The 23,357-nt window shown below is 38.8% G+C and overlaps 3 protein-coding genes, 1 long non-coding RNA gene and 1 other non-coding gene across 6 annotated transcripts; 1 reads left to right on the top strand and 4 right to left on the bottom strand.

Moving 5' to 3' along the window:
• Positions 1-1,647: 1,647 nt before the first annotated feature.
• LOC121967930 lies at positions 1,648-4,299 on the bottom strand. 2 transcript variants are annotated; one of them, XR_006107882.1, is made up of 2 exons: positions 4,108-4,299; positions 1,648-4,001 (listed from the first exon to the last, which is right to left on the bottom strand). It is a non-coding gene; the product is annotated as an uncharacterized LOC121967930 (long non-coding RNA). The 2 variants fall into 2 exon arrangements; XR_006107881.1 differs by having other exon boundaries at positions 1,648-3,884.
• LOC121968741 lies at positions 4,143-4,245 on the bottom strand. Its single transcript, XR_006108281.1, has one exon. It is a non-coding gene; the product is annotated as a U6 spliceosomal RNA (small nuclear RNA).
• A 524-nt stretch (positions 4,300-4,823) lies between the features above and the next one.
• Positions 4,824-9,967, bottom strand: LOC121967929 (SEC1 family transport protein SLY1-like). Its single transcript, XM_042518471.1, has 3 exons — positions 9,821-9,967; positions 7,891-9,741; positions 4,824-5,243 (listed from the first exon to the last, which is right to left on the bottom strand). Exons 1-2 carry the CDS (start codon positions 9,849-9,851, stop codon positions 7,892-7,894), a joined length of 1,881 nt encoding a protein of 626 aa, XP_042374405.1. The 5' UTR covers positions 9,852-9,967; the 3' UTR covers positions 4,824-5,243; position 7,891.
• Positions 9,968-10,156: 189 nt separating this feature from the next.
• On the top strand, positions 10,157-19,684 carry LOC121967928 (ABC transporter G family member 28-like). Its single transcript, XM_042518469.1, has 14 exons — positions 10,157-10,707; positions 10,804-10,880; positions 11,081-11,353; positions 12,496-12,559; positions 12,657-12,803; positions 12,949-12,983; positions 13,772-13,845; positions 14,082-14,923; positions 15,212-15,508; positions 16,075-16,563; positions 16,694-16,842; positions 18,403-18,692; positions 18,806-18,930; positions 19,279-19,684. The coding sequence occupies exons 1-14, from the start codon at positions 10,418-10,420 to the stop codon at positions 19,433-19,435; spliced, it is 3,309 nt and encodes a 1,102-aa protein (XP_042374403.1). The 5' UTR covers positions 10,157-10,417; the 3' UTR covers positions 19,436-19,684.
• A 164-nt stretch (positions 19,685-19,848) lies between these two features.
• Positions 19,849-20,139, bottom strand: LOC122055278 (ethylene-response factor C3-like). The gene has a single exon (XM_042616644.1). The coding sequence runs from the start codon at positions 20,137-20,139 to the stop codon at positions 19,849-19,851; it is 291 nt and encodes a 96-aa protein (XP_042472578.1).
• Between the last annotated feature and the right edge of the window lie 3,218 nt (positions 20,140-23,357).

Raw genomic sequence — 23,357 nt, 5'->3', positions numbered from 1 at the left:
CTCCTTTGAGACTGAATTAAGTTATTAGAGAAATACTTATCAATTTTTCTCATTACCGAGTGCTCGTTTGAGACTTTGTGTCTAGATTCAGGGGACGAATCTCGCGTAAGGTAAGTAAATGCCTAATGTTGGAAACTTGAGGAACACGATGGAATGACGATTTGCCTTAGTTTGAAATTGAAAAACTTTAAGATTTGGGTTACACACATAGTACAGTGATAATCTTGTTAGACTTAATAAAGTTATTTGCACACACCTGAGCTTGATAATTTTATTGCTTGATCGTTCTAGGTGAACTTGCTAGGGATCAGAGACGTTTATTCATGCACATTAGACTAGACATCAATTTTTATTTGAAGACAAGCAAAAATTTAGGTATGTGAGATTTTGATAAGTATATTTCATATAATGTTTTCATTAGTACTTGAGCATATTTTCTATGGTATTTTCCTTTTAGTATTGTTTTACTATTTTTCTTATTTGGAGATCTACTCTTATACTTTTTCATTAATAGGATGAAGAACCAGAGCTAAAACAGAGTTAAAGAACCTTGAAATGAAGGCACCAAGAAAGGAATATGCTCTGCCTAAGTTCCAAGACACAAGCATATTCCTCGGGACGAAGAGAAGCAAAAATAGGAGCAACCGCAGAGGTCCTAGAATTCCACATGGCCTGACCGTGTATTTTTCGCATGGTTGTGCACCATTTCTGTTGGGAACCTAGAACCAGACATAGCCTGACTGTGTGTTTTTCACACGACCGTGTGCCATCTCTTGTTGGCTTCAGTATTTCACATGACTCGACCGTGTGTTTTTCACACAGTCGTGTCGTTTCTTCCCTCATAATTTCACATGGCTTGGCCGTGTATTTTTCACATAGTCTGTCGCCCACTGCAGATTTCACCATTTGGATATTTTTAAAAGTTTCTTCCAAATATGAAGGTTGGGGAGTCTTTAAAAGGATCCCCTAGGCTCATGGAAAGGAGGAAAAAAAAATTCCTGGTGACAAGGAGGCCTAGGAGAGCCGTTCCAAGGAGCAAGAGGAGTTCTCATCCATGTTTGAAGTTTGAGAAGCAGCCCGAAGACGTTGATCGCTTCATAGAATAAGCTTTTTTCCCTTTCTCTTTGATATGGACCGTAAAAGCTTGTTCAATTCATATCTCCTTATTATAACTCTATATTCATAGAGTAATACTCTTAATTTTAGGACTATATTCATAGAGTAATACTCTTAATTTTAGGACTAGGGAGTAGCCTTGTGATATGTAGACACTTGTTTCCTTTCCATAGTTTGTTTTTGACGTTTCTTAATTTCTATGATTTGATTGTTTGTGTTCGAATCTCCTGTGCACACACAAACTCGTTGCTAAAAGAGCATTTCCATATCCTAAGGGGTGCGGGGAAGGATCAAAAGGTGAACTCAATCCTCCAACTTGTAGAACATCGAGACATGGGAGGTTGGTCATGAAAGTAGCTTGGATTACCATGAGGATTCCTTGCTTTCACATAACTTAATGGGTCTGCCTTGATTCGATATCACACAGTAAGGGAAATAGTGGGGCATCATGACAAGAGCCTCTATGAAAAAGCAGTTCTCCAACAATGTCACCCTAAAAATAAACGTTGTATTTGAGTGGATACACAGACATAGCTATGAAAGATCATGTCAAATAATTCAGGATTGTTTATCTATGCAAACAACCGATGAGAATTAAGAAATCAAATATAGATTAAGATGTCTACCGTCATTGTGGTAAAATCAAAGTCTTTTGATCACTTCTTAAAATCAGATTTTCTTTACAAGATCTCTTTATTTTCTCAAACATTTTCACGAATTCCCGGCAGAAAAGCTTTTGGGGACTCCTTGCTCCTCCAAAACTGAAGAGTGAAGACCAACTAGAGTCGTGCTTCACACTTAGTTTTGCAGAAATGCTAATACAAGAAGATGCTGAAGGATCCTTTTGAGCAGAAGGTTCAACATGTAGATCTTTGCTTTTGATTGCCAAAACTAAAAATTGATTTTCGTCTATCTTTATCGAGTTTTTCATCGGTTAATATGATTCAGACTTTGGATTATTGGATCTTCCCCAGAACAATTTTCTGCTTCAGAAGAATGATTAAAATTTACATCAATAAAAATTGGAAATTGCATAAGAAAAAGACTTGGTTCACGAGGAGCTGCATAAGAAAAAGAACAAGTCAAGTGCTTCTCTAGAACAGGGAATAAGTTTTTTTTTAATAATCTAATAGGCACACATAGTATGTTTAACAAAGGTATAAAATTCATAAGATCCTTATAGCTGATACCAAAATGTAGTAACAAACACAACTTAACGTTCGTTATATAGGACATAGTACCTTCTTCCCTCATCCTTTCCTTCTATGACCATCTTTTGGCTCATTGGTAGTGTAACATCATCAATCTTGAGCAAATCCTCTTTAGTTTCACACGATCCATAATTTGATTCAATAGACATGGTCATGCAAATTATTGTTCAATGATAAGATTAACAGATTAAACTAAAACATCAATCAATAACATTTGTTGCTTTTGCCAAGATGTTATGATGATTGCATATCATTTGTAGTAGATCTCCCCTCCTACTGAACTGGATGTTTGTAGTCTACAAAGGTCCATGAACCATTGAACCTCACACTCTAGGAACCATGTAAACCTTATGAAAAGGGTAGGACCAAAAAGATGAAAGCAAAATTATAGCAATGATCTGGACACATTATATATGGCATGAAAAGGATGAAAAGGTATTTTGAAATATAGATGTGCACTGGATAATGTGTAAAGCAAAAGATCAGACCACCTTTATTATCTTAATTAATCTCCCTCTGTAAAAAGTCTAAAGCTTGTTCAAGAAAAATTCATTTTTGAATTCACAGCATATCATATGCAAACATGAAATGCACAGGTTTCGACTTACAATTGGATTAAAATGATAGCAATGGATTCAGGCTCTCATAGAATCTATTCTATAAACTATTGCTAAATAGAATACAATCTTGAGCATCAAGTCATTATATTTTCTCCTATTGAAATACAAGTATCTTTAATTGTACTTATAGCTAACACATCCAATACAATCATGATATTAGTTAAATTCTTTCCACACAAATGATTCCTCTAAGAGAGTGAAACTATGCTGTCATCAAGATAATAATTATAGGGGCAATGAAGCTATAGTCCAAGAACTAATTCCAGGCTAAATGAGTACAGATACAAGCAACAAGGTAATATTGCTTCGTAGTTGCCATGTGGTGCCATCTTTAATGAGAGGTTTTTTAAAGAAATTAAGTCAAGCACAAGCATCAGCTAAGAAAATTGACTATGAATCAATGAAGAATTGCAATTGGTTGTACATTCAGAAAGTAAAGGGATAGATGAAAACCACATTTAGGTATGTAAACATTGACTAGATAGTCGTGCATATTAGATTCAATAGAAAAGAGCATTCTTCATTTCTACCCAGCATTGCTAGGTTAGAAGTTTTGATTCATCATACTAACAGCAACTGGAAATTTCCTAATATTATGACAAATTTCTGTTATGAGGGCTGGCCTCAGCTCATTGCTTTGCTTACTAAAACGAAAAAAAAAACCAATACGAGCAGTTTGAAACAACAAAGTTGAAATCTAAACAAAAACCAATTTGACAAGATCTGAGGGAAAAAAGCAAAGACTTCAATGGCATTGACAATCCACAAAAGTTTATAGAGCAGAACAAAAAAATGCACAAGACAATGCTAACCTAATTTTGTCGATGCTCTCTGTCTCATGCAATGTTTCTTTTACTGGAAGACAACTTCGCAAAGGAAGATAAAACCCGTGTTTCAATCAAACGAAATCCTTGTAAGCCAACCAAAGCAACACAAGCTGTAAAATGACAAATAGTGAAAGTATTGATTTACAAGCGAACAGAGGCGAAAGTTGCGAAGAAGCGCAAATCTAGGGTTCGCTGAACTAGGGCTATACGCATGAGACGAAATCCAACTACGGAGAAAATCACAAAAAGATTAAAGATTGCAGCCATGAAACGATCGTAATAAAGGAGGAAATAAAGCCACAGTAAAGAAGCAAGAGGTGTAGACGATCATACCTTCGAGAAGACGAACGAGTTCACGATCGGGAAAAAAAAATTTGGACCATTTCTCGATTTATGCGTGTCATCCTTGCGCAGGGGCCATGCTAATCTTCTCTGTATCGTTCCAATTTTATCGGATGTCTCCGAAGAGACAACCAAGGCGCAGCAGAGAATCAATAAAACTACTTGCTTTAACTCCAAAATCTACAATGTGGGACTAAACACACTTATCGTGTTCGATTTAACGAACGAGATCTCCGATGTGGGCCTAAACCTAATTAGTGACGTCTGCGTTATTCGACCCGGCCCGTGTTGGATTTAAAGAACGAGATCTCCGGTGTGGGACTAAACCTACTTAGTGACGTCTGCGTTATCTGACCCGACCCGTGTTTGATTTAAACAAACTGTGATGATTTTAACTCTGCTTTTACTCACTGTTCAATCAGACTGGGATTGGAAATTCTGGCTTTATCTTTAGCTTAGCTCACTGAAATTAGTCAGGTTCGAACAGTATTAACTGGCTTTAACTCTTGAAGCTAACAAGTTCATCGAGTAATTGAAGACAAAATCTCACTCTTTAACAAATCCTACGATGAAACTTTAATACTTCAAAAGATGCTCTTCTACACCTACTCGAAGAGGAAGGTAATGGAGCATCTCTTATAACACCGGAATAATAGGAATAGAGATGCAAAATGTGCACCGAGTGGAAACATGGAACAAAAACGAGATAAAAAAAAAATTCTTGAATTCAGTAACTACGGTTTCTCCCCTACCCACAATAGAAAAATACCATTGACGAATTCTCGCCAATAGACATTACACAACACGCAGATTCAGATTACTTGCTGAAGGAAATACATAGAGCTGCTATAAAGAGGTAAACTTATAAAATGGTTACCAATCTACGATATTGGTGTTATGGAATGGTGGCTCGTGGAAACGTAGCAAGGACTTGCAAGAATACAGCAAAAACAGAAACAGACTCATCAATCAGGAAGATTGTCGGTACTCTTGGACAGCAAGTTCTATGGGAGAAGTGTCTGTTTGCTTTGGTGGTAGAGCATGCAGCTATCTATTCCAAAGGTCGAGGCCCATTCCTGCATTGTGTGCAATTAATCCAATTGAAGTTGTCTTGAAGCAATCCTTCCCTTCAAAAATTTTAAAAGAAAAATATTAATCAGCCACCAATGTGTATACAAAAATCAACCAGAGAATGTTATATTTACCACTTGAATAACTAAATGCGAATAGACAACTGGTCAGATAACATTAGTCAATAACAATTGCAGAATTATCTGTAATAGATTAGCAAATTCAATATGATATGAGGAATCACTTCTTTTACAAAAGTTGCTTCCAGTGGCCTCAACTCATCAGTTTAATCAGGGGAAAAAAGAACATGCGGTTCTAGAAATGAACAAACATAACAAAAGAAATGAATATGGTTTGCTTTTCAGGTGACAAGCTTCATGAAAGGTATGTGAACCTTCTCTTGAGTGGGACTATGGAGCAGTTAAACAAGTCGACCTAGCTTTTGGGCTGCAATTCTAAGGTTGTGTTTACTTTAGTGAAGTAGATTAAGATCAGAGGGGAATCGAAAAAAATTGGTATTTATGGAGTTCAAGGATAGAAGGAAGAATCCTAAATAAGGATCCCTCAACTGATCCTTTCCACTGAAACCAATCCACCAAAAGTCAGTGAATGGATATGGAAACCAACAACACAGCCACTTTTCTTCAACAAATTTGTCTCCTTCCCATCCATGCCATCACCTTCTGCCAAGTAAACAAAAAAATGGAACATTCTCAACTCCTCGTTCAATAAGTTCCTTATCTTCATCGCATCTGGGACTAAATATCCTTAAAGATCTAGGCAAACGAAACATGATAATGTCGCAGCACATCTCTAGGGCTGACCAGAGGCACATCCCACATGCCTTTACAAACATCTTAACCATCTCCACAACCTCCTCATAGTCTCTTTTGGATTTCATCAATTCCTTCAACTAATGAGGAATTCCATCAGCTATAGCACCATAAGATGGCTTAGCTATGTTTGATTAATATGAATACTACAATGCTAAAAAGGACTTTGATTAAAAAAAAAAATCCCCCATAAAGTTCAATTAGCAAAAACATATGTCTAATTAGAATACTTAGACCAGAAATAAAACAAAATCCTAAACAAAAATTCTATTCGTATAAAAAATATTTTTAATAGAATCTATATGAGCAAATCCATATCTACTATTTGGAATACTCAATATATCATGAATGTGATAAGTTATGAGTACATAGAGAATTGAAACACAAATAATTGTTCAGGTAAACAGTTTATGTTCACAGCTCAAAATTTCAAATCTCAAGTATGATATTTCAATCCAAATTCAAAATATATTCTCTAGGTGTCAGCTTGCATTGATGTATGGAACAAGTTGGCAAAAGACTGACTGTACTAACCTATTTTTTTACATGAATTGTCAAATTATACTTTCCTATTGATATAATTTCTTTGTCCTTGAATCAAATGTAGTTACAACTCCCTCAGAAAATATTAATCTCTTTATATTTGTCTCATTAAAATTTTAACTTTGAACTTCATGGCTCCACCGTATGCTTGTTTCATTACCAAATTGTCATAATCTTTTATCGTTTGACAACTTATAATGTTTGCTGAATCTGACCTGACTTTCTACAAGAAATTAACATCTCAAAGAATACAAAATTGATTTTGTAGAAGATGCATGCATATTGCAAAGTAAGGACAATTGTCTTAATTCAGTTTGTAATTGTTACCAATGAATTTATGTTTACATTTGCTTTATAACTTTAATGATGTGACATTTTCATGTTGCCTCTTTTAATAACATTCGAGACACTGTAAAATTACAACTTTGATAAGAAACTTAAAAGTATGGTTATGTACTCAAATAATATTTTCTCTACTTGGCATGCAAGTTACATATGTAATGAGTCTTGGGATAATTGAATAATTTCTTTCCAGATTAGTTTTGCTAATATATTTATTCTACTTTTACCATGCATGTATAGTAGTCTTAATCTTATCATTGTAACTATTTCTTTCAAGTTTCTGTTATATGTGTGTTGCATACTCTCAAGCTCTATATTCCTGGAAGCAAGCTATGTATAGCTTGCAATAGAGCTTCACGTCAATTGTATCAACTTATGTAGCACTTTTTTTTTGACCCATATTAGGCAGCAAAGTAGCACCAAGTATCAAAAGTGTCATCCTTCTACTGGTCCCTATTCTAGACATATCATTGGAACAATAGGACTTGCCTGTATCTCTTGGCATTAGATTTAATATGTGAAAAAGCTTACCCATGTCCATCTATCTGGTTAATTAATGATCAAATAAATAAGCTTTTGAAATTTGCTTATCCAATCACAAATAACATAAATAAGCTCTTAAATAAATGAACTGTTATTCGAAAGGGGTTTGTTCATTTACAGTTAAGAAAAAGTATCTCCCCATCTTATAAATTCTCTCATCCAAATCTAAAGACAAATATATAGGATAATTCAACAAGGCAAACCAAGATCTTAATAATTCTGATCATTAACAAATTGAACTTTTCCACATGGACAATGAAGTGTTGAAATTGTGAGAAAGCAGTTAGCTGATTTCAGAAGAACGTAAATACGTAATTACCACTCAATCTTATCTAAGATACCCACAAAAACACAGTTTTACATAGGTAATCTCTCTATCTTTCTTAACACAGAGATAAAGATGAAGTCTGTATGAAAGAAAGCTAACATGATGTTTCTGTACCTCATTGGGCAGTTGGGCCTCCAGCGTTTCCTAGACCCATTTTTTGTCCTAACTCCGTAAGTTGTTCAACAAATTCAATCCCATTAAGAATTTCTGTAGTTCCATAAATCACATGTTTCACTGGCTGTGAGCGTTGTGCCAGCTCCATTAAACTCCTGTATTCTACATAATTCCCCCCACCTATCATGAAAACAATTGCCTCCTTAAAGGGTCCCTTCAATTGTGCTCCAGGACCTGTTTTGGGGGCTCTTGGATCAAATATAAGGTAAGAATCAACCTCTGGATTTGGCTTCCCTTCCATCAAAGCCTCCACTATCCTTGTTAGAGCCAGCTGCCTCCCTCCTGACAATAGATTCTTCATACCTGCGGTTACAGCACTGATGGACTGTCCATAGAGCTTCTCTGCCCAGTCCACAATGTTACTCCTGCTAGCAGAGCTCGCTGAGGCAGTCAAGGATGTATTCAAGGACTTTACCTTCTTCACATAGTGAAAGGCACGTGTATCGACCTCAGACTCCCTCAATGCTGCTTCTATTGACTCCAATTCAGATTGTGGTGTTGTTTCCAAAGAAAGAAGATAGGTTATTGCAACACGAAGCTTATCTACCTTGGTACCTTTCCCTCTGAGAAGACTGAGCAAAGAACTTCTATCCACACTTCCCTTGCTCAGCATGTCAGTTTCAAGAGTGCAGTAAGCATCCAAAGACCTTGCTTTGATCTCACCCAAAAGAACAGTAGCGATGTTTGTGTGTTTGTCGATCACCTTCTTCCTTTCAGTCAGCTCAGGAAGTGAGTTAACTGCATTCATCAAATGCTTGGTATTACCAATCAGATCAGTCCCATCAAACTCAACACCATCCTTTCCCCCAGTTCGCCTATTCACCTCATCAACATCCTGCTTGTACTTGCTCAATTGGGTCTCTATTTCCTCCGCCACCTTCTCAAATGGAGACCAGCTGTTGGCAACCCAAAACGGATCGGAGTCATCCAATTCACACGACTTTGCTGCACCCTTTTCTGCAGGCATTGTCACCCTATTCAGCTTCAATCCAAGCACATCATGAACCAGTGGACGGTAGCTCCAGTCGTGTTGGATCCCAACAGACAGCTCGAAATTCCGATCAAACAAACAGAGGATTGGGCGCTGGAAGGAGCTAGTAAGATTTCCGCCCTCTGTGAAAAGGTTGTTTCTTGTGACCAAATGATCACGAAGACGAGCATCCAAAGCGGACGCGACCATCTCAGCAGGACCACCACGAGCACACCGGATCACCGGAACAACTCCCAGCGTGGCAAGGACGCAAAATAATCCGCTGACTATCTTCTCCACGAGGTCCTCAATCTCACGATCTCCCGCTGAGGGATCGTTAATCTGGACGTAGGTCTTCGGCTGGGCGAGCGAGAAGAGACCATCCTCCAGAGACACGAACTCAAGATACTGATCGTATACCTTCGAGATCCGGTGAACAGAATCCATCTCGAGGGTCCTCCGAGCGAGATCCTCGAGCAGCGGGCGAGGAAGAGAGGATGAGAAATTGAGATGGAAAGCGTCGTAGAGGCCACGAGAGGCATCAGCAGCGATCCGCTCGACGTTTTCGGGGGTAGGGCGGACGAAGTAGACAGCGGGCACGTCGGGGACTTTCTGGCGCTCCTTGTCGATGCTGAAATAGAGAGTGACGCCGTGCTTCCGGAGGTCGTTGACACGTATCAGCGGGGACAAGACGACGCGGCAGAAGGCGTCCATGATGAGGATCTTGTAGACCTCCTCGGCGGGGGCGGACGCGGACGACATCCCACCGGCGCCGCCAGGAGTTATCGTCTGGTTCAGATTCAGCATCCGGACAATGAAATCTTCGGAACAAACATCGATACGATCAGAAAACAGAGAAAATCACGACTGAGATCATAGCAGAAGAAGATGGGGGCTTACTAGTTTGCTTCTGCCGCAGATTGAGCGCCATGTCCACGGCCAATCGGGTTCTCGCGCTCGTCGGAATCGCAATCGAGTCCGCAGCAAAAGGCAGGGAGGGTTCTCGATCGGATCTGAAGAAGAAGAAAGGGGGCAGTTCAAGCCTCTTCAGATTTTTCTAGAACTACACCCTTTATATTTAAGTTTTTTCAAAACTATCACCTATAATTTTGATAATGTTACAATGACCCCTAATATTCGATTTTCTTGTCAAAATGATTTTTCTATTTGAAATTCCCATTTTTTTAATTTATTTATAATTATCTATATTTTATTTATACTGATTTAATGATTTTCTATTTGTGGATGACAGGCGAGAAAGACCATTTGGTCCTCTTTCCTTCCCGCCCCCCAAATTAAGAAGGTAGCTCCTTTTCCATCGCTCCAATCCTGCGTCTCTCTGTCTCTTTTCCGTTCCTTTCTCCTTCCTTCTCCCGTTCTCCGATTTCCTCCTCCTCCATCTCCTCCGACACCGCCACCCCCATCTGCATTGCCATTTTCCAAACCGCCTCTCAGGGCAGCCCGCAATTGCCCCAGCTCGACGAGATATCTAAAAGAATGCTGGCCTCATGGTCCCGCCGGAGGCCGCGACGGGGCTCCGCCTATGCCTCTCCAATACCCGTCGTTTCTTCGGTCCTAATACTCCTCTTCCTCTTCCCTCTCGGCCACTGCCAGGATTATGACGATTACGACGGCGGCGGCGGCGGCGGAGGCGGAGGCGGGGGCGGAGGCATTGGCCAGGGAGCGTCCCAGATGTTTACTCAGGTGGTGTACCAAAAGGTCATGAACCTAACCAGCGCCTTCGCTAAGGACATTGGACGGCAGCTGGATTTCTGCATTGATAACACGTATGCTCATCGACCCTTCCTTTTTTTTTCTGGATCATTTGTTGGGATTCTTCAGTTGCAGGGGATTGATGTTTGAGATGGTGGTGTTGGTTCCAGGGACAAGGAGTGGAATGAGGCATTCAACTTCTCCAAGGACACCACTTTTATCTCAAATTGCCTCAAAGAAACTAAAGGTGCGAACTTTTTTGATTGCTTTCCTCCTGCAATGCATTCATTTTTTTAGTTTATACAAATCATTCAGAGAATATAATCATTCCATATTTTTCATAAAAGCAATCATTTCGTATTAACAATTCAGGTTTGCTTAGAGATCTTTTATACTCCACATTATTTTTTCAAGGCATTATGACGGTATACTTCAATGCATTAACAGGAGATCTCACTCGTCGCCTATGCACAGCTGCAGAAATTAACTTTTACTTCAGCAGTTTCTATGACAATGGTGGAAAAAAGAACTATCTGAGACCTAATAAGAATTGTAATTTGACATCATGGGTATCTGGATGCGAGCCAGGATGGTCTTGCAGTGCTTCTGATGGCCAAAAAGTTAATCTTAGAGACTCCAAGGTCGTGCCGATCAGAACTACAAATTGTCATCCTTGTTGTGAGGGTTTCTTCTGTCCCCATGGTATCACATGCATGATCCGTGAGTATCTTTCTCTTGGATTTGAACACGTGTTCTCAGAAGTAACTTCAATTTGTTATCATATCATTATGTTGGTTCAACCTGTAGTTCAATTTCTTAATTCTCAGTAAAAAGAAAACCACTTATTGCACATGTCAAAAATGGTTAGATCATATTGAATTATATTATATGCTTGAGATCTCTATTTATTCTGCATTTATATTCACATTGCCTTTGCCTTTCTTCAGTAAAAATTATATTTGAAACACATACATTAATCATACAAAGAATGAGGTGAATTCTTAGTTTGATTGTAGCTTCTAGCTTAAAAATGGATTAAGGTTCAAAAAGTTATGTAAATAGTCATTTTGTCTTATAGCCCATAAACTAACCTGCAAGAGCTTCATGTGGTAGTCTATCCTCTTTGCTTTCCTTCAAACCATATCGAAGATACAGTCTTATTAGTATATATTGCAGGAAAACAAGACCATGATACCTTGGTTCTAGTTGGGTCTTTATGTAAATTTATTAACTTTTTAGATGGTAAAGCCTCAAATAAGCATTCGATTGAATAGTTCTTTCAATTCAGCAGTTGATACAGTGCAATGGACAGTTGCAATAGTCCAGCAGTATTTACTGAGGTATTTTGACCTCTCTTCACTTTCAGGGTAAACTGAGCAAGATAATTGCATATGATTTGTACCTGTATAGCTATATACTTAGTTAACTACTGAACAGACCTAAATTTGTAGCTTGCTATCAAATTGTTTATTATTTTCTTTTTCCGGAAGGGGAAGCCTTAACTTTAACTATTCATTCTATCAGAGTTACTATCAAATACATTTGTTAATCTATTTATTTGTGCATGTGATTTATAGATGTGGGAAATATTATTTTCTGTCTTAAAGATTACTGTAACTTTATATTTCCTTCTAAAACACAAATCCTTAAAGTAAACCAAACCTAGAAAGAGAGAGAGAAAAAAATGGTACCTTCCGTTTTAAGCATTGATTTGTTTTCTTCTTATAACTATTTTAGTTTAGATGGTGCTCAACAAAGTACCTTTTATGCTACCTTACACTTTACTAACGTCATATGCCCTAGTTTACCATTGGAACTACAAAGAAAGTTTCACTAATTTCATTTTCTTTAATGGTCTGTAGCCTGCCCATTAGGTTCATACTGCCCACTTGGAAAGTTCAACCAAACTACTGGTGTTTGTGATCCGTAAGTTGATCTCAATCTTTTCAAGGTTCTGCCAGATATACATTGTTTAATTTCTTAAAGCAATATTATTTGCATCTTGACATTAAAATATATTCAGGTACAACTACCAGCTACCTGCTGGAGAACCAAACCATACATGTGGGAGTGCTGATATGTGGGCTGACGTGGTATCTAGTGGTGAAATATTTTGCCCTGCAGGGTTCTACTGTCCAAGCACTATACAGAAAATTTCTTGTAGTAGTGGGTATTGTTTCTCAATCCTAGTTTTCTAGAGCAATTCTCTACCTATAATATCATTTGAGACTTTCTTCATGAGAGTCAACTATACTACAATTCTTACTTAGATTCTTATATGTGCGACTGACACTCATTTATAATACTTGCTTCAGATATTACTGTAGGAAGGGCTCTACTTCTCAAACGAGTAAGTTTTTTCTAGTGACTTAGTTAATTAGAGATCTTGCAAAATGTTTTATTCAATGATGAAGAATTATAAAGTAGGAAATATAAAATACATCTCGTGAAATGTTTCAAGTGATAATGAAAATTTGAATTGTAAAGTAGAAAACGGAAACCATCTAAAACAACAACGAATAGATTATAGGACTAGCTATTAGGTTTCTTCTAGGCAGCACATCCTAGTAAAAATTCAAACTTTCCATTTAAGTGGGGGAAGTGCTAAATCAGAGACATGGACTTCTTTGAGTCTAGATGGGTGCATGGATCTATCTCAGACTTGGGTTAGATTCATCATTCAAGTTTAAATCTATTTGGATTTTCAACTTAGCATGGAGTGAAGTTGGGTTAAAATATCTATATTTGGATTCATCGTTGAAGTTTGAATCTACTTGAAGCCAAATATATTGGATTGAAGTTTGGCTGATCTATGTGATTTGTTAAGTCGAGTTTCATCTAGTGTTGGCTCAATTGAGGCTGAAGTTTTTTTATCTCCAACAAAATGCCTATCAAAGTATGTTAACCACACCATAGAATTTCTCACAATGACAATAAAATCACTCTCACTTGCTACAGCACTCAACATAGTCTGTTTGAGAGGCCTAAGTTGATTACCAAGCCGCAAACTTAATTTGCTCCTCAGCTGAGCTAACTATCTGCCGTGTTTTATTTTTTTGGAAGCCTAGCAAAAGTTTTTTTTGCGTTCTTTTGCAACTGAAACTAGCCTTTTCTTATTGAAGTTATATGCTTTTGCAGGGTGCTTCCAAAAACGCTCTTGTCCACCAAATTCTGTAAATCAAGATATTACCATATTTGGAGCCTTGCTGATGGTGAGTCTTATTTTGGTTACTCCTTGTTCTTCTCGTACTCTTACTGCTGTCGAGTTCGACTATTATTATCGTATTAAGAAATTCTTAATAAATGGACATCCAATTCGGTTATAGCATTCATCCCTTATAGAAATTAACATGGTTTGTTTGGGGGGTGGTGGGGAGGAAGTCTATCCTTACACTAGTGGAAGTGCATCTCAATTGTACCCTACTAACCTTTTGTGTAATTACTGTAGGTTGCATTGTGTTTGTTGCTATTGATAATATATAACTTCTCTGGTCAAGTTCTCACCAGTCGTGAAAGAAGACAAGCAAAATCTAGAGAAGCTGCTGCAAGACATGCAAGAGAAACTGCTCAAGCTCGTGAAAGGTGGAAAAGTGCTAAAGATGTTGCTAAGAAGCATGCAGTTGGCCTGCAGACACAGTTATCTCGCACATTTTCTAAAAAAAAGTCTGTTCGTACTGAGCCTTCAAAGGGGGCAGGCAAACCTTCCAAGAAAAAGGATCAAAACAATCTTACTAACATGATTGAATCACTAGAGGAAAATCCTGATAGTTATGAAGGCTTCAATGTTGAAATAGGAGATCAAAATTTGAAGAAGAATATGCCTAGAGGAAAACAAATGCATACTCGCAGCCAAATATTCAAGTATGCATATGGTCAGATAGAGAAGGAAAAGGCTATGCAGCAAGAGAACGCGAACCTGACCTTCTCTGGAGTAATCTCCATGGCCACTGATTCTGATAGTAGAAGTAGGCTCGCAATCGAAGTTGCTTTCAAGGATCTCACGCTGACTCTTAAAGGGAGTAAGAAAAAACTCCTAAGGTCTGTTACAGGAAAACTTATGCCTGGTCGTGTGGCAGCAGTGATGGGCCCATCTGGGGCTGGTAAAACCACATTTCTGAGTGCTCTGGCTGGAAAGGCAACTGGATGTGCTATGTCAGGCCACATACTTATAAATGGGAAAGCAGAACCGATACGGTCTTATAAAAAAATTATTGGTTTTGTCCCACAGGATGATATTGTTCATGGAAATTTAACAGTAGAAGAGAATCTTTGGTTCAGTGCTAGATGCAGGTACGGTGGTACATTAACTTCATTGCGTTCTTTCATATGTTGAGTTTAGCAATTTAATGTTTTACTTTTGGTATGCCAGAATTACATCAAGTAGGTGTAGACTCTATAAATTATTATGCTCTTAAAACACCCAGATTCTCATTTTCTTAATGATAATCACAATCATATGTAACCATTTGCCTTTTTGTATTGGCATGGCAAAAGATTTATACAAGTCCTTGTTCATGTTTCTCTCACTAATGAGAATAGTTATAGACATGGTTGTAACCCTTTTCCATGATGTTGCAGACTTTCGGCAGACATTTCCAAAGCTGATAAAGTTTTAGTCGTAGAAAGAGTTATTGAGGCCCTAGGCCTACAGGCAATAAGAGAGTCGCTTGTTGGAACTGTAGAGAAACGTGGCATCTCTGGTGGACAAAGAAAACGAGTGAATGTTGGTCTTGAAATGGTCATGGAACCTTCTCTTTTGATATTGGATGAACCAACATCTGGTTTGGATAGTTCTTCTTCAAATTTGTTGCTGCGAGCTCTTCGACGTGAGGCCCTTGAAGGGGTAAACATCTGCATGGTTGTTCACCAACCCAGGTTGTTTTAACATTCATGGCAACATGAACTTCACAATTATACTAAACTATAAATTTTCTCCTGCAAGTGGACTCCAGCATCCATGTAGTATACAAATAATAATAATTTAATATTGAAGGAAACTAGTTGCCTATTGCAAAATGTCAGTGGTTAGTTTCTCAAAAAGTTAGAAAAAGATTAACAAAAGAAGAAAACAAACTGCTAGCATTTGACTGGCCAATATGTAATTGTTTATGCTTCTGACTCTCCTGTTAGAATGCCAAATTATTTTACATGACTTGAACTATGCTGCATTTTAGTGCAATGTCGTTATGCATATAAGAATTTCAGCATGGTTAAATTTTTTTAGCTATTAAATTATGTTGCATGAATAGTCTAAATATTTAGACAAAATGCAATTTTATTGGCTATATTCGTTCAAGCTACTAGCTAGACAAGTCTTGTATGCCAGCTCGCTTACCAGTTTATAACGGGAAAACCATGAAGCAATTTTTGGAAATATTGTCTGCAAAAACATGTAATCATTTCTCTATGAGACTGAGTAATACGATCTTCTTTTGTTTCAGCTACACCTTGTTCAATATGTTTGATGATTTGATACTTCTAGCAAAAGGAGGCATGATTGCTTATCTTGGATCAGTTAAAAAAGTTGAAGAATACTTTGCAGGCCTGGGAATCAATGTCCCTGAGCGTGTAAATCCTCCAGATTATTTCATTGATATTTTAGAGGGTATAGTTAAGCCAAGTGCGAGCTCAGGTGTAAATTACAAAGAATTACCTCTACGTTGGATGCTGCATAATGGGTATGATGTACCCCCAGATATGCTACAGAATGCTAGTGACGCTGATTCATCTAACAGGGGAACTGGAGGGAATCATTCAGAAACTGGGCCTGAGACTGAGAAAAAATCAATCGCAGGAGAAGTATGGGATAATGTCAAGGATATTATGGGACAAAAGAAAGATGAGTATGATTACAATTTCTCCAAATCAGCAGATTTATCTAATCGAAGGACACCTGGTGTTCTTACCCAATATAAATATTTTTTGGGAAGGTAAATATTTCACCTGTCAAAATTTTATTATCTCAATAAGGCCCACAAATGCTCAAAACTCAGAAAATAATGGTCATATGTTATAGTAATTGTTGAATTTCATGTTTCGATCTTACTGGTTCATTTACAGGGTTGGCAAGCAACGGCTTCGGGAAGCTAGAATTCAAGGTGTTGATTTTCTTATATTATGTCTGGCTGGTGTATGCTTAGGAACACTTGCTAAAGTGAGCGATGAAACATTCGGTGCACTGGGTTACACATATACCGTCATTGCTGTTTGTAAGTTGGAGACTTGTAGTTTTACCCCTTTTTCTGTTTTTGTGTTTTATGCTATATATATTATCAATTTGTTGGACATAAACTTGTGTAAATAACACAAATAATTTGGTGTACCACAGACAACAATTTTTTTGAGGGGGAAAAAAGGTGAAATTCTACCCTTAACTAATCCTGTAAAGAAATAATGTACAAGGGTATATACTTGTGCCCTGAGACATGTGACAATTTGAAGTTGACTCAAGAAAATAAATTTTCATAGACTTGGTAAGTTGGTAGTGATAGTTGCTTTGATAAGGAAAATTTTGGCGAATTTGAGTTACTTCCTATACAGGTTGAATAGTTGGAAGCCTTCATGGTATATTTTAGTTCGTCTGAAGCTTAGGCCTTCCCAATAAGTCCAAGCAAAATAGAAAACTTGGAACATACAATCAATGAGGAGTTTCATGATTGATCTCTTGACTTGACACTAGAGAGAATTCATTTCTGTAACCGAAGGTCAAATCTCAGCCTAAGCCATATCATTTGTTGCACAAAACTGTAAGAAAATGGAGAACAAGAAGAGATGTAGAGAGGAGTATCCTTGATGACTTCAGTGGCCAAGTAGGGTTATTGATATAGAGGGGAGGGGTTACATGAGTTATGCATACACTTTTCAGTTATGGCAAAGACAGGACGGCAAATATGATGTATATGACAAACTTGTACATGGTAAATTATAATTGATTAATATCAACCAGGTGTTTGATTGATCAGTTGGGGATTTGATGACTTTACACTAGGAGTTCATATCTAGAAATGCATTTATTTGCTTAAGTAATCTGGTGTTAATTTGTTAGCAACTAAGCTGATCATTCATGTGCCATGATGATACTAGCAGGAAGGTGCAAACATAATACAAAATAATAATATCTTGCTAGACAGAGCAATTTGGTGATCCAAAAACCCATAGTTAGTGTTGATTGATATCAGTCTAGGTTTGTAATGTACATTAGCTATCGTGTGGCACACAGAAATTCTTGCTTTCTTCCTTTTTGCAGCCTATGCAATTAACAGGTTCCATAAGAAAAATATACTCATGTTTTTCAGCTTTGGCCCTTTGGCTAAAAAAAAAATTCTGTTCGCTGTAGTATTCCACCATAGAACTCCTTAATTCCCTTGGCAACTTATTGTCAACCTGATTAAAATATTTAATTTCCTGGTTCACTTGTTGCCTAACAAAAGTTTTAACTTATTTAAAATGATATATTCATTATTCGCATTGAATCCAGTTTTTCAGTCAGATTTAGTGTTTGACTTGATTTTGCATCAGTAAGTCTTTTTAGTTGATCAAATATGACGCAGCATAATCCAGTGACATACTTTTGAATCGTTGTTTATCGTTTACGCTTATGTTTCATGCATGCCTCACCATGTATTTAGTCGAAAATGGAGACAATCTATTGTCTTAAGAACCTTTAGGAAGGTGAAACTTTAGTTAATTGATTTGGCATCACCTTGTGATTTCTGATGTATTTGGTGCATAACAGCATACACTTCTTAATTATCACTCTTAAATCGCAGCTCTCTTGTGCAAGATTGGAGCATTGAGATCATTTTCACTCGAAAGATTGCAGTATTTGAGAGAACGAGCATCTGGCATGAGCTCACTTGCCTATTTTCTTTCAAGAGATACAATTGATCATTTCAACACGATCATCAAGCCAATTGTTTATCTTTCTATGTTCTACTTCTTCAACAATCCTAGATCATCCATTTTAGACAACTACATCATCTTAGTCGGACTGGTCTATTGTGTGACCGGAATCGGATACGCTTTTGCAATTTTCTTCCAGCCAGGTTCTGCACAACTGGTATGCTCTACATTATACATCATAATCCCTCTACATTCATGCAATCATTTAGCTCACTCGTATACTAGTTTCTATTTTTTTTAAATTTAATCATCATTATTTTCGAATGGCAGTGGTCTGTGCTACTACCTGTTGTTTTGACTCTACTTGCAACTCAGCAGAAAACCTCGAAAACCTTGGCAAACTTATGCTACACGAAGTGGGCCTTGGAAGCTTTTGTCCTTGCAAATGCAAACAAGTATGACCTTTCGATTCTTTTCTCTTTGGACAATAGTGTTTAAAGTATAAATGTTATCCAAGTCGGCATGTGCTAACATCACAGGATTAGCTTAAAAAAATGGTTTCATTGAGACTTAGTTCACCTTTCCAATTTCTCTATATCGAAAGAAAGTGAAAAACAAAATGAACAGATGGGAAGTAATGAAACTTCTTTGCTGTAAAAGTTCTTGATTGATTGCTGATAATACTAAACATAAGTTACTTCCAAACTTCACCATTTTTCTTCACTGATTATCTATACAAGTATGCATTAGTGACATGGCCTGAATCTGCACCAAATCGAAACAGACTAAACTGTTCCTTGCAGGTACTCTGGAGTATGGTTGATAACCCGGTGCGGCTCGCTTATGAAGAATGGATACGACATTGGCGATTGGTGGCTGAGTATAGTTATCCTAGCATTGTATGGCCTCCTTTTTCGCTGCATTGCCTTCTTTTGTATGGTCACTTTCCAGAAGAGCTAAGGGATACAGTTTTCATGCCTCTTGTCTTAGCTTCATTCCTATCTTCCTCATTCAATTTTGATGTTTAACTTGTCGAGGAAATGCGCAATAATGTAAAGCACATCGCGATCAGATTGGTCCTTATAGAAACCAGCCAGCAGCAAAAGCTAGTAGATAAATTGATTGTGTTTCGAGGTGTACATGCTTTGTCTCTGTTTCGTTGAACATTGATTGAGTGCCACAAGCATTAGCTAGTTGGTCTTTTGTCTATTCACTCGCAGATTGCAATTTGTCTTATTTTATGTGGTAAAAGATGATTCGTTCATCCTAGTGTCCTCGGCGTCAATCCATTCTTAGACTAATACGAAAGAATTAAATCACATATGACTACTAATATTTAGTGCAGGTGGTAACCATTTGTACACTAACGGTTGTCATGAGAGCTCGGATAGCCTCATGATCTCCTCTAGATACTCTACTCCCAAGTCCTGTAACTCCACAAAGCTTGCCGTGGCGCTGGACTCCCTCCCCTTGCTCTGCTTCATGGTTGATTGCCGCAGCTGCCTGATGTGATTCCTCTTCTTGAGGGCTAGCATCGGCGAGCCCCTGAGGTCGATACCCATTGCCTTCAGCGACTCCGGGACACGCTCTGCCGGGAAGTTGAGTGCCCCCCACCCCACCCCCCCAAATGCGGCCTGGTCGTACGCCAACGTGGCGGCCTCCATGCTGCCGAAGGTCCCCAGCCACACCCGAGCCCCCTGTCACGTCGAGTCCCGGATCTCCGCTGCAAACCTTCCCCATGGCCGCTTCCGGACCCCAGGTAGCTCCTCTCCCCTGTTGTTTTCTCCGTCGCCACCGCCATCTCCATTGACTCAGCTACGGGATTCCGTCTCTTCGCTTCCTTCCCGGTAGGGATGTAAACGAACCGAACCGAGCCGAACAGTATTAGGCTCGAGCTTGACTCGTTTAAGTTATATTCGGGCTCGAGCTCGAATCGAACTTTTGTCAAAAGGCTTGAGCTCGGCTCGTTTTGGAATTATCAAGCTCGCGAACAGTTCAAGCTCGGCTCGTTATTAGTTCGATTATCAAAGTTAACGAGTCTAACTCGTTAAGCGAGCTCGGGTTCGTTTTAGATCTCGTTTTTTGTTCATTTTATAGTTCGTTTTTTGGCTTATTTTAAAATTTATTTTAAGATTAGTTTTTTTTTTTTTACTCATTTTAGAGTTCATTTTTTGGCTCGGTTTAAGGCTCGTTTTAAGGTTCGTATTTTTGGTTCGTGAATCTATAAACGAACATGTTTGCGAGCTCATGAGCAGAATATCCTTAAGCTCGAGCTCGGCTCGATAAAAATCGAGCTCGAGCTCGGCTCGATAAGATAAACGAACGAACTCGAACGAGTTTTTTACCGAATCAAGCTCCTAATAGCTCGCGAACCGTTTGATTCATTTACATCCCTACTTCCCCGCTCGTCGTCGTCGTCGTCGTCGTCATCGTCGTCCCTGACGAAGAAAGCATGCTCCGGGCCTTCATGAGCATGTCGAACAAGTTCATTTCTTCAGCGTCGTTCATGTCGAAGGAAAGAGGGCAGCCCTCTCCGCCGGCGCCGCCATACCGGAAAGGACCCGTCGAGATGGTCTCCGTTACCAAGAAGGATTCGGAGAGTAGAAAGTGGAGAAAGCTGTCATAATCCATTGAGATTGGCGGAGGGAGAAGAGATCGAAGCAGCTCACGTGCTCTGGTTTTTTGCTCTGTTTTATGTTCGGCATTTGAGCGTCCCACTCCCGGTCATTTTATATGCCAATAAATGAGATGTACAAATTGGATGAGTTGGGTCGATCCTTCCATTGGGCCAGAACCGTGGGGGCCAAGACTCGCAAGAGCACGTGCAACAATGATCGAAAACAATGTTTGGCGTCGCATCCGACATATCCGTCTACTGTTTTCAGAGCCAACTAACAGAATCTAAGGGCATCTCCAATAGTTAAAGTTTTGAATAAGCTTTTTTGAAGATTTCAATATGTCACATCAACATTATAAAAATTCATTGAAATATTCCTAATGGTTAAAGCTCTAAGTGAGCTTTTTTGTAATTCTCTCCACATGTAATTGCATGGCTCATGCACATTAATTCTCTCAATAAGTGGACTTATTATTAATTATTTATAAAATAAAACATTATAAAACATTATGGCAATCATTGACATTAATTATTAGCTCTATGTTTAAGAGAAAAAAGCAAGTTTGAAAACTCAAACCTGCTCTTGAATTAAAAACCCCAAACCTTATATACACAATCATAAAAGCTCTTTTTGATGAGGTTTTTTAATTTTACAAACCTCTAATAAAGCTTGCATTGGAGATGCTCTAATGACTAGCTGGGTGGATTCGCACGATCTAACAATCACATATAAAATTCCATGAAAAATGTATTAATTAAAAAACCAACTTCGATAGAGAAAAATAATAGATAAATCTTTAGCTAAATTTTATTTAATTCCGTTGAGGTTATGAGAATTCATAATATAATATTAAATAATTAAAATTTGATCACTCAGAATATATTTTATAAGTCATTATAAAAACATTCTAGTAATATTATATTTATATATTAATTACATACATAATATATATATATATATATATATATATATTTATATGATCGGGTGATAAGGGCTTATCCCTCATAGGGTCATTATAACGGTGGAAGTCAAAGCCTAGGCGGTCAACGCCCCTGCATCGTTGGTCGGTCGGACAACTTGTTAGGACCTTCGGATAGCGGCTAGAGAGGGGGGGTGTGAATAGCCGACCTCAAATTATCGTTTCTTCCTACAATTTAGGTTAGCGCAGCGGAAATACAATGTAGAAACGAAAGTGGAGAAGATCAAACCTCAAACACGATGATGTAACGAGGTTCGGAGATGATACTCCTACTCCTCGGCGTGTCCGTAAGGTGGACGAAGTCTATCAATCCGTCGGTGGATGAGACCCCGGATAACCGGCTAATATGAACTCCTTCTGGGTGGAGAAACCTCGCCACAATCTCTCTTGCAACAGCAAGAATGGAGTACAACCAATAGAGAAAGAAAACAAAAACAATATAAATGTAAAAACACTTTGCTTGCCTTCTCGTCGACTAGAGTTCGATGAAGCAGCAACTTCACGATGTCAACAGCAGCTGATCACCCAGTCGAGGGAAGCTCACACGAAGCTTCAGGAATAGGGAGCTCAGCAAAGCTCAGATCGCAAGAGCGAGGAAGAAGAGGAAGCGTTACTGTAGAGGCCCTCGAACTCGATTATAACCTGGACCTGCGAAGAAAGAAGACAGAAATCTAGCCGTTGTGACTCAACGGCTAGGCCTGGACCGATCAGGCCATAGCCTGATCGGTCCAGGACATTCCTGATCGGTCTGTGGACCGATCAGGCCCTAGTCTGATCGGTCCCCAGACCGATCCCAATTCTTCACAGTGAGGGGTTGTCGATTTCTGATCGGTCTGTGGACCGATCAGATAACCTACAACGAACCACTGTTTGGTTACTGATCGGTCACCAGACCGATCAGATAAACCTGAGTATCACTGGATCGGTCACCAGACCGATCCAATGCCTTAGAGCTTCCCAACCCTAAATCCTAAAGTCTTCCTGGTCTAGAGAACGAGCTACCGAGCCCTCTCTGACCTAGTCCGGAGAACGAGCTACCGAGCCCTCTCCGACTTCCACGTCCGGTCCAGAGAACGAGCTCCCGAGCCCTCTCTGACCTAGTCCGGAGAACGAGCTACCGAGCCCTCTCCGACTTTGTCCGGTCCAGAGAACGAGCTCCCGAGCCCTCTCTGACCTAGTCCGGAGAACGAGCTACCGAGCCCTCTCCGACTTAGTCCGGAGAACGAGCTACCGAGCCCTCTCCGACTTCATCCGGTCCAGAGAACGAGCTACCGAACCCTCTCTG

Source organism: Zingiber officinale, chromosome 3B, assembly GCF_018446385.1.
Source record: "Zingiber officinale cultivar Zhangliang chromosome 3B, Zo_v1.1, whole genome shotgun sequence".
NCBI classification, from domain to species: Eukaryota; Viridiplantae; Streptophyta; class Magnoliopsida; order Zingiberales; family Zingiberaceae; genus Zingiber; species Zingiber officinale.
The sequence above is the reverse complement of the archived record's forward strand: the minus strand, read 5'-3'. Positions and strand labels throughout refer to the sequence as shown.